The sequence below is a fragment of the Morone saxatilis genome, unplaced genomic scaffold, assembly GCF_004916995.1.
Source record: "Morone saxatilis isolate NCDOM2014 unplaced genomic scaffold, NCSU_SB_2.0 Contig8, whole genome shotgun sequence".
Lineage (NCBI taxonomy): Eukaryota > Metazoa > Chordata > Actinopteri > Moronidae > Morone > Morone saxatilis.
Genome location: NW_023340257.1, coordinates 15,198,617 through 15,209,595, shown reverse-complemented (window position 1 = coordinate 15,209,595; position 10,979 = coordinate 15,198,617). Strand labels below are relative to the sequence as shown.

At 40.8% G+C, this 10,979-nt stretch overlaps 2 protein-coding genes across 3 annotated transcripts in view; one reads left to right on the top strand and one right to left on the bottom strand.

The window, feature by feature from the left end:
• Positions 1-128: 128 nt before the first annotated feature.
• mlf1 (myeloid leukemia factor 1) lies at positions 129-8,953 on the top strand. Of its 2 annotated transcripts, XM_035679386.1 has the most exons (8): positions 131-300; positions 1,425-1,584; positions 5,053-5,097; positions 6,391-6,474; positions 6,595-6,726; positions 7,179-7,338; positions 7,440-7,578; positions 7,777-8,953. In XM_035679386.1, the coding sequence occupies exons 1-8, from the start codon at positions 254-256 to the stop codon at positions 7,841-7,843; spliced, it is 834 nt and encodes a 277-aa protein (XP_035535279.1). In that variant the 5' UTR covers positions 131-253; the 3' UTR covers positions 7,844-8,953. The 2 variants fall into 2 exon arrangements, with proteins under 2 accessions (XP_035535280.1, XP_035535279.1); XM_035679387.1 differs by lacking the exon at positions 5,053-5,097 and having other exon boundaries at positions 129-300.
• Positions 8,954-9,989: 1,036 nt separating this feature from the next.
• med29 (mediator complex subunit 29) overlaps positions 9,990-10,979 on the bottom strand; it is a 2,298-nt gene continuing 1,308 nt past the window's right edge. The window contains exon 4 of the mRNA XM_035679388.1: positions 9,990-10,554. Coding sequence (XP_035535281.1) covers positions 10,327-10,554 — 228 coding nt within the window. The 3' untranslated portion in view covers positions 9,990-10,326. The remainder of the gene's footprint in view (positions 10,555-10,979) is intronic.

The following is a 10,979-nucleotide window of genomic DNA, read 5'->3' as shown; positions in this document are numbered from 1 at the left end:
ACACACACACACACACAACACGACGCCCGCGGATAGAACCTGCCGAATATCAGCCAATCCTAGGGCCGGATTCGCATCACGTGGCCGGTTTCGGGGTGAGTTAGGTTCTAAATCCCGTCGCAGGCCCCCTCCTCCGTAGTACCACACCGAGGCTGAGCGGTGGAGCTGGACACCTGCGGCGGCACAGCGGATTATTTCTGGAGAAAGCCCCCAATAAAGTTCTTGTTTACAACTTCAGAAAATATCCGTGGAAATGTTCAACAGTAATCTCAGGGAGGTTGATGAGGATCCGTTCTTTTCGTGAGTAGCTGAACTGAACTTCTGTTAACTGTTATTGTAATTATTATAAGTTAATTTTAGTTATTATATTTCAGCATGTTTTGGCTTGTAGGTTCTCATAATGCATCGATTAAAATGAGCTCCAAAGCAGTTTATCACGGCAATGAAAAGCATTTGAGGGACTTCAACTTTAGGACTGTGCATAGGAAACCCAGACAAACAAACAAACAAACAAACAAACAAACAAACTCTAAAGTATGTCCACGAGCTAGTAAAGCTGAAAGCTAACGTTATTATGTTTTAACCAGGCTAATGTTAAATAAAGGAGTAAACTACAGTCGAAGAGGTAACTAAACCTTCCACTAGTTCCACTTTGAATTAGTTTGTATTTTTATTCAAATGAGACATTGACATATTGAGCCTAACTCTAACTCTCACTGTTTAACATTTAACAACATTTGTAAGCTAAAATAATAAAATATGGCTTCCTACATATTTTATATTGAGAAAGAATTTGAATTTAAATTATAAACATTATTATTTTATTTATTTTATTANNGTTACCTAGCAACAGCTGCTGTAAGACAGAATGATTGCCGTAAAGACAATTACTGATTTTTATGTAACTTTATATTTTTTTTATTAAGTAAGCTTAAAAGATTATTTGGTGTCCATTTAGCTACTTTACATTTTGATGTTTCATTTAAGGAAAGAAATAAAAATAGGTTTTTTCCAGCACAGCTTAGAGAGAATAAATACTTATTGATCATTTCTGAATAACTATGTACGCTGACACTGTGTGCTAGCATTCACTTTGACTCATTGCCTGAGTGAACACCTGCTGAGTTAATGTGGCCACACTTGACCCGACTTCTAAGGCGAGTGTAAGGGTGGTTGAAATTATTTTAGGAGTGCTTCTTATTTCATGTGTTGTGTTCATTGAAGAATTCAGTAATGGGCTCCAAGCTGGCATAGGTTATGCAAGCCACTATATAGAGGAGTATGTGGTGTAGAGACATTTTTTATTTTTCCTCTCCAGGAAACTTTCTCATGGTTGCCAGCCCTCAGTATCATTGTGCAGAGTTGCTTTGAGTTGGTGAATGTTGATTTTCACCCTGTTTTTACTTTCTCTCCGTGTGCCACAGGGATCCTTTCCGGGCCCACAGGGAACATATGCGGCAGATGATGCGTAGCTTCTCCGAGCCATTCGGTGGGGCCTTAATGCCCAGTATAATGGACGGGAGAAGCCGTGGTCGTGAAATGGTTGAACATCCTAGCTCATTCCCAGCGCTGAGGGAACAGAGGGTGAGAACATGCCTTTCCTGAAGAACTTCTTTTGCAATTGTTGGTCTACTTGTGGACTCTAGTAATAGGCAATAAAGCTCTACCCGGTGTATTACATATGTGTGTACAGACACGTGACTGACCTACATACGTAGAATTTGTGTCAATGTGTGAAGGAGGATGATGTTTGATGTTTAAGGAGTTTGCTCGTACAGTTGTGCCCTTTTGACCCTCTCTGTCCACTGCTCATGGGCTTATAACCACAGAATATGAATGTTTGGAGGAAGTGCTTAGTTTACAAAGGTTATAGTGGAAGCTGGCCACTGGCAGCGTAACTGGAGCACCACTCACTGAGGTATGGGGCCATGTGAGTCTCTGGTTTAGTGGAAGGGCAACCCCCTTGCCTCTCTGGACAGTTATATCTGGCCCTCAGGAGCCCTATTTATAGTGCATTGTTCCACTGACACACTGCTTTCTCGCGAATACACGCACAGACTTCTTTAACGCTCAAACCAAAAGGACCTCAGAGAATTCTGCTTTGCTCTGCAGAGGCGAGCTCCTGCTGAAAATAACAGTTTATTATGACATCATTCTAGTTGTCATGTTAACTAGAAATATAGTTTGTCTTCAAATATAACTGTCTCCCCAAATATCTTTTTTATATCTATATATATCTAGATCTATATACATATTATACACTTTCATACAGGATAAGGTTGTAAAAGCTGTGGCCTTTTTAGAGACCAACTGTTCAGGAACGTTATTTGTGCAGCATTGTCGTGAAAAGGCAGGTAGATAGGCAGAGGGATAGTTTGGGCCTGCCATGTTTTGCACCCATTAACCTTTCTCAAATCAAACCAGCCCCTGTACTGCCTTTATATCCCTGCTAAGTCAAACGTAGTCCCTGTCAACTGCTTTAATCCCACTACCTCATGAGAGCCTGTATATTTATCCTTGATAATGACTTTCATCAGAAGTCTAGCTTCAATAGCCAGCAACTCGCTTTCTCTTTATTAGCATCATGCCATTAACTAGCTAATGCCAGCTGAGTTGGGGCTCTGCGTACTTGATTAATGACCTCAGTGACAGTGGGTGAAATGGAGCTACACTGCAAAATGTCCATCCAAAACAAATTATTTAATCTAATATTAGGAGTAATGTACTGTTTTTGTATGTGTTTCAAATGTTTTTGACAAGATATTGTTTTTTTCTTGAGTATGAAATTACAGAATCTGAGTTTTTTCCTTTTTATGGAACGGGATATTATGAGGAGTTCACGAAAGATTAAATTATGTATCAGGAGTGGAGTTTGTGCAGCACAAAAACAAGGCATGGTTCCTCAGAGCTGGATGAAAAGTTGCAGCAATTAACAATTAAAATATTAATTTCTGAGGTCTGTTTATGATACAAGGATTCCTTGATTTATGCACATACGTTTGGATAGGAGACACAGTTGTGAGATCTTTGCCTTTTGATAATTGTCACTAACAATAAACCTACTTTATGGTAAGATACATGTAATTAAGGTTAACTGAATCACCATACTGATTCACAGTTTTTATCACAGAACTCTCTGCTCTCTAACACCCACTCCCACTCGTTTATCTGAAGATAAGGGCCAGTCTTGTGGTTCTCAGCAGTGGTCAGAGGGCTGAAGCTCTGGTGTGGAGTTGTTGGCTTTGGAAAGGCATGTGTGCGGATGTCATGGACACTCTGTTTTCTCATTGTTGCTCTTTTGGTCCATCTGTTTGGCAGAACGTGTCTTGGCAGTGCTGGTGCATTAGCAGCTAGATGACAGACAGCCCACTCTCATACTGCTCTCCAATATCACAGGCACAAGTGTGCACACATAAATGTGTACATAAACACACACAAACTAAACATGCTTACAAGCACAATTACACACAGTCACAGCATGCAAAATAAAACCCAGACACGCTGACGTGCAGATACACTCACACGCGAATATGCATACATTGACCACATAATACCAGAAGGGCATTATTCTTCTTGTATTAGTTTGCTAAGCATTAGATTCCCAATGGGAAAATAAGCCCCATCTTACCTTCCAAGGCTGTTATGAGTTCTCACATTTCCCAGTCTCTTGCCAAAATGCACAGCCTGTTTTATATCACCTTTCAAAGCACTCATTCATCTGAGCTCTAGTTTATAAAAGTACTGTCGAATGACAATCAAGCATCATTCTGAGTTTGACTCTTTAATTATGTGGTTTGTAATGAGCAAGACTACTGGTGCTAGGGCTGGGGAAAGGCCTTAACTAGCATAGGTAGAGCTGATGTTGTCTTTGTTGTACATGTATACCCTTTAAGTCAGATTTTCCCCCTGCACTGACACTCAAAATAATGTGGAAAGAAAAGTTTGGCAATGTAAAACTAAGTAGTTCATACACCTGTTATTCACTTACACCAGCAGTAAAAACATCACAGTCACCGTAATGAGATTCAGTGCCTCCTTATCTTCTCTGTGGTCTTCAAATTTAACAAAATGCCACTAACTCCCTGGTGATGCCCCACTTCCTAGGAGCTATGGATTTGCAGTACAACCTCACTTTGCCTTTTAAATCATATATACAGTACACGTACACTATGGCGTAACTCATAGCTTCCCCGGGAGCAGGAGCAGCCTGCCTCGGGGGGCACAGTGGCAGGTTCAATATCAGATTGAGAGAGAGTTAGAAAAGAGAATGTCAATCTGCAGTTGTCCAGACAGCCTAAAATAATGTGTTAAAGACCACTGGGTCTACGTTCCTTACTTTGCACCCTCAATCTCTCCTCTGCTCAACCCCTGTCTAAATATAATGCTGGCAGATATGTAACTGGCATTTATTAGTTCATACATGCCACTCTGGGATAAAATTGGCTGTGAGGCTTCATAGATACTGGTCAGGAGCGTTGTACATCAGCTTGACATTTGAAAAGAGCTGAGGAGGGCAGCCTTGGACTCTTTGACCCCTGTTAGATCCCTGTCCTGACTGGTCCATCCAGCCCACTGCAGCCTTCCTAGAATGAAGCTCAGTTTCAGTGTTAAACCCACGCTAATCTCTGGCAATGCGACCCAATTACACATGGAACACAAGTCATTCAACACCCCACTGATTATGCACAATAGCCCTGCGCATCACACACATAGCGATGACTGTTGAGATGCTTATCCAGGGCCGCAGGGTCATAAACACCTGAGGTTTTGGCCCAGAGAACACAGCGTCTGACTGAAGTCAGCAGGCTGCTCTCTCCTCACTGGCCTGTCACTCCTAGAGGGTTCCAGGCCTTGAAGAGTTGTGCTGAAGGCCATGGGAAGAGTGCTGTGTAGCTGTGTCAAGGGCTTAGTGACCGATGTAAGACAACCTAACAGCTCGCTGGCAGCAACCTCAACAAAACACGCAAAAAGCCCTCGGAATTTGTGTGTGTGTAACATGTACAAGTACAATATGATGCTGTTTTACTAAACTAATATTGTTTGAATCCTCAGGATATGAGCCGGTCACTGTTGCCCTTTGGCAGTATTGACAGCACGGTCAGTAGAGTCCTCTGCTGTTAGACTACACTATCATATGAGTGTCCTACTTAAATCCATACTGGCCAAGTGCATGCTCTAACTCTTTAACTGACTCTTTCCGTTACTTATTGACTTGAAGCGGTCAGTGAAGTGGTCACAGTGTTTCCTCAACATTCTCCTCAAATTAGACCATCACATTTTACATCATATTTTTAAAAGCCTGGTCGACACACTGCATTATATAATGAGGCACCAAGTTTAAGTCATTTGCAGAATTTAGGGAACATTTTGACCATAACCAACTAACCTGTTGTTACACCCCCTCGAAAAAAATAATTGTTGCGAAAACACTGTGACCAGTATGTGGAATGACCAGTGGGTTGCCTCTTAAGGTTTGCAAAATCTACTCTTTTTTTGTTCTTCACTGCAACATTATCACCCTTGTTCCTTTGAGTCTATTTTAATGAGGCCTGCTGATGATGCATCTCTCTCTTTCATTTTTGTTTCCATTTTAAAAGATGCACGCTTACAGAATATCTAAGAACATATTTGGAGTGCATGATGATTGATGGCATCTTACTGTGACACGCATGACTGACTTGAGTGCTGTACACAGTTTTTCCTTGCTCAAAATCAGGCAAATAGAATAAAATTGAATAGGAAAAAGATGTGAACGTGCACTGGATCCTAGGAACTAACATGGCATTTAAGTTGCAATCCAGTCCCATGAGGTTCTTTGGATTTGTTTAATAACGACAAGGATTAAAATGTGTTTTAAATTTAAATAACACAGTCTACATGGTGGCCAACAAATATTATTATTAAATATGTTCTATCTTTTCTATTAAATGCTCTGCAATAAATCCAAACTTTATCAAACATGCAGTCAATTTGATGCGTTTCATTCAGTGTCTTTTTTCAGATTTTTCAAATTATTGACAAAGATTGATGGTCCAAGCAGCACGGAGTTGGACCAAGTTGGCCATCTTTAAATTCTCTATACAGGATAGACCCTAAATAAAGACATAAACACATGTTTATTTGCATGCTGGCCTTGGTTTCTAGTTTTGTTATGAATGTCACAACTAGGTCATGTATTGTGGAGTGACAAAATGTGAATGTCCTGGTTACAGTGTCCCAGATAGCACACATGCAAGACACATTTAGCACACTGTACCCTGTGCATGTGTGTTTGTACACATGATGCAGTTGTTTACGAGCTGATAACACCTAGCGACCATGTGGCATACGAGCCCAGCCATTGAAGTCCTCTGGCCTTTGGCTGTTGTTTTTCCTTTTGTGTTTGCGCAGGACATGATGAGGAACCCCTTCGGCGTGTTCGACAACGTGATGGCCAACGTGAGGAACAGGATGGAGGAGATGCACAGAAACTTTGTGAGTTTACTCATGTAATGGTGTTGTGTTGTCGTCTTTCCTTTTGTTCTGCTGCTTTCTCACACCGCCGGAGGTACATAAACTGTAGTTGCTTGACAGTGTTGTGTTTGTGTGTTTCAGGAGAACATGTCCACAGATTCACAGAACACCCACTCCTTCAGCTCCTCATCAGTCATGACATTTTCAAAGGTTGGAAATGAGCCTCCCAAGGTCTTCCAGGCGAGCTCATCGACACGATGCGCCCCTGGAGGCGTAAGTATCCCAGTACATCAGAGCACAGTTCAGTACATTGAACTCGGAGAAGTACATTTGTGTGAGGAATCACTTATTCAGTTCTTCCTGAGTGATCGTGGTGATAACTTCCCCCTGGCCTTTCCTTATGAGAACATTATCGCAGGCAAACTCTTCTCCCAGTGGCATATGATGGCTCTGTTCCATTAAGGTGTGCTAAAAATAATTTTGGTGAACCTACATGCACAATACCAGGGCCTTGGAACTGGCACTCCTAAATGGAATGTAGCCATTCATACTATTATTAGCCACACTTGTGTTTGACTAGTCAAACTGTCCAACTGTCTACTTTATGGTGCGATGTTTCATGTAAATAGTAAAGGAAAAAAACATATATCTATCTCTGGAATTAGTCTGCCTTTTCATGGACTAATTAATGTGTCTGATAGGTTTGATAATGTTTTATCAACCAGATCAAGGAGACCCGGCGAGCAATTAAAGACTCTGAGAGTGGTCTGGAGAAGATGGCCATTGGTCACCACATCCAAGACAGGGGACATGTTGTTGAGAAGAAATTCAACAATAAAACAGGAGAGAAAGAGTTCATCCAGGACTTTGAGAACCTGGATGAATGTACGTTAAAGTGACTCACAATATTTTGAAAAACCAAGACACAAATACAATGATAGACGTACAGTAAGTTGCCTAACATGATCCTGATCCTCCACCCTTAGCTGAAGCGCAATCTTTTGACGATGAGTGGCAGCAGGAGGTGTCCAAGTTTCAACCATCTGTCCCCATGTCTCGCCTGGAGGAACCCAAACGCCGTGGTGTTCACCAGGCAGCCCTCACCGGCTCTGAGCAGGCCCACAGGTCAGTATTACATGCTCAGACTCCATGTAGTGTTGAAGACAGGCCAGAATCTGCAGTTCAGGCTCAAATGACAAACAAGTGGGAGTGGCTGATAGCACACATACAGTATGCTTTATTAAGTATATTATCATGTTATAACACTGAAGTTATTTTAGCTTTAGAACTGTGATCATTTACCTTGTTTTGTATTTTCCACAGAGACCAACCAAAGGGCAAGGGTATGGGTGAAAGCAAAGTGAAAGGCTCAAACTCCACAAAGCAGTAAAAACATCCGCTTGTGTGCTTATTAAAGTCTTTGAACCATCATATAGTACACCCTCATGCTCTGTACACAGACACACACACACTGGTTTCATCAACAAGATGGACAGAATCAGAAGGAACTGACCCAGATTTTGTATTATTTAGGAGACTAAGTTTCACATGAATGCTGCCCATTTTCCAAAGAACTGAAGCACACTGAAAGATGGCTGTCCCATTACAGCAGACATTTATTCCGCTTTTTCATGTGTAAAATTACTCCTCGCACTTCATACTTGATTCTGAAAACATAAACATGGCCAGACATTTGTGGCGAGGCACTGAAACAGAATCAGGAATTGTATCTTTAAAGTCTTTGCAAGTCCGGTGGTATGCTTTGGAGAATGGTTGACAGGAATGTGAATTATACTGTATGCGATTTGTAGTGTGCTGGCTGTAGAACATGCAAATAATGCAGCTATAAAACTTTAACAGTATTAACTCTTATACGCTCATAGAACATTACAAAAAAGGTACAGAGGGTCCTTCATCTTTCACAAAAAACAGGAAACTAAAAGGGTCATTAGTATTTGTATGGATGTAGTGGTATTGAAACAGATTCAAATACACTCATACATTGTAAAAAATATATGAAGGGCCATAAGCACTAGTTATCATTATACAAACATTCAGAGAGCAATTAATTGATATGATTTTGCATCAGATGAATATAATTTGCTCTATGTAAGGTTTTCTGATGATATTATCTGTTTCTCTCCTGCAAGACACAAAATGTAGTGACTCAATGACTGTGTGAAATCCACTAACGCACTTAGACAATGTCTAAATTGTCTTTTTGTAATTATATTGTCTAGTACCCAATGCTCTAGATATGTGTATTTTATCTGCTGTAATCTTTGTAAAAAGAAAAAAATGCTCTTCCCTTTTTCTATGTTACTTTGGTTTATTTTGTTTTTCATCTGAAGAACTCCGTGCTGCATTGCACACTACCTTGACGTCTGGATTATTCTCAATAATTCTAGCTTTGTTCTTGTATATTTTTTCAAGCTTTAAAACTAAGTTCTGTGTCAGCACAGACTATTGTCTGGAAATAAAAATGTGAAGATTAATCTGGTGTTTTGTGTCAGTCTCTGTTTGTATGTGACTGTATGTTTTCGGAGAGTCTGTGGGTGTGAGCCCGTATTGTGATGAACCTCTCAGTGTGCCCGTTTAGTAGTGACCCAGGGTAGTATTTTTGGATCCAAGCACTTGTCAGTAGCTCAGATTGGTCTGAGATGTAACACAGCTGCAAGCACACCAGGCTCCCCTCTCACGTGCTTGTGTATCAGACTTCATTAATCCCATAGCTTCAACACAGATACGAAGGAATCAAGGAGCCCCTGACCAATATATATCTCAACAGGGATCCAAGTGTAAGCTGAGTCCTCGCTCAGTCCAGGAATACAGGGCGCTCTGCTTGGTATGTTTATATAACATGGAAGATGAGCCGTTCAAGAGAACTTCTTCAGGTGTTGAAAAATTAACACTTAATGTATGCCTGTCTGATTTGTCACGGAGGACAACATAGAGCAACATCCCCCCCCCCAAACTCTGCCAATCACAGGAACACTTTCTCACACAAATTATATGTTCACTGACACCCTGGAAATCTTAGCAACTCCAATAAACAGTGCTTTTAGTACAATTAAGGGATTTTTTAACCTCTCCTTTCCCCCCCAAACTCTTAAATACCCCAGTACGTTCCCAGGCTACTATTGAGGCCCCAGTATATCAACATTACTGCTTCAATAGGAGTCACGCCAGATGCTTCTTTCACAGGACAAAGAGACTGGCTATCGCTCATTGCCTGTGACTGCTTTTATTGACGATACTTTATTCTACTGCCTCTATACTATAAAGTCTGACATTTTCTACCCTTTTACGACTTCCAGTATTAAATCTCAGGACAAAATAGTCAAATGAAACTATGTTTGGTAATCTGCCTTTACACTTTAACAAATGAGTCTTTGCTTTTAGATAATCTTCCTATATATAGTCTGGATAGCACCTACATCCGCAGCCAATGCCATTTTGGTTTTATGAGTCATTCTCTAACATTACATCCTCCTCAGACGGGTTCCTGTGTGCATCTTGAATAATTAGAAACATTATAATCAGTAGAAAGGTTTTAATTTTCAATACAAATAAGCTACAAAAAGACTTGTGAATATTGAGTTGGCAGTTACAACTCTGCCACCACCTGCTGGTCATCTTACAACAGGACTTATTGTCAGAAATATTTACACAGCGTGTTTATAAGAAACATAACTTAAAAAAAAAAAAAACAGAAAAAACAAATATACAGGATCTTGAGAAATAAAACAGCATCTTGACCAATGTAGCGCAAAAACTAAGTTCTGAATATGGGGCAGTGCCAAATATGAAATCCATCATCTCGCACAAAAATGCCATCGGATGCAAAAAGAGTTGGGGTAGTCAGGTCCAGGTCTACATGATTCCCTGAGGCTGTCCCTTTCCTGCAATCTTCTTGGAACACTCCAGCAAAGCGTTGTGGATATCTTTGGCGCAGGAAATCTGAGACTTGATCATGCCGAGGTACTGGGCATAAGACATGGACTCCGTCTGCACTGTGTCTGGCTTGGTGGCTGTTGGGACCAGGTTGGGTGAATGTTTGGCGCTGTCAATGCTCTGGGAGAGGCACTCGTATGCCAGGCGCTGCACAGAGGAGTAAAGACGTGAGTTTGTATCATATATTGTACATATAGATACAGTATATGAGGCATGTGTTACACACCCTACCCTATCACATTTTTTGAAAAGCCTCTCAATCAACATGAAAAAACTTGACTCAAACAACTGCTGATGAAATACTTGGAAGGACTATCTCACTCTTGATGGAGTAGTCACAGCGTCTTGTGGCCAGTGGTGTAGTACAGGGTACCTACCTACTTATTTTTCAGGTATACCCACTTCTAAATCCCCTCATGCCTAAGATGGCAAAGGCATGACATGAATGTCCAATTTTCATGAGTGGCTCGAGTAAGGAATAAGAAATACTTCTAATTATAATAATATTCAATATGTAGCTGTCTCACCCGTCTGTGGGCCAGTATTGATTGCAAAATCGGCATCTCTTCTAA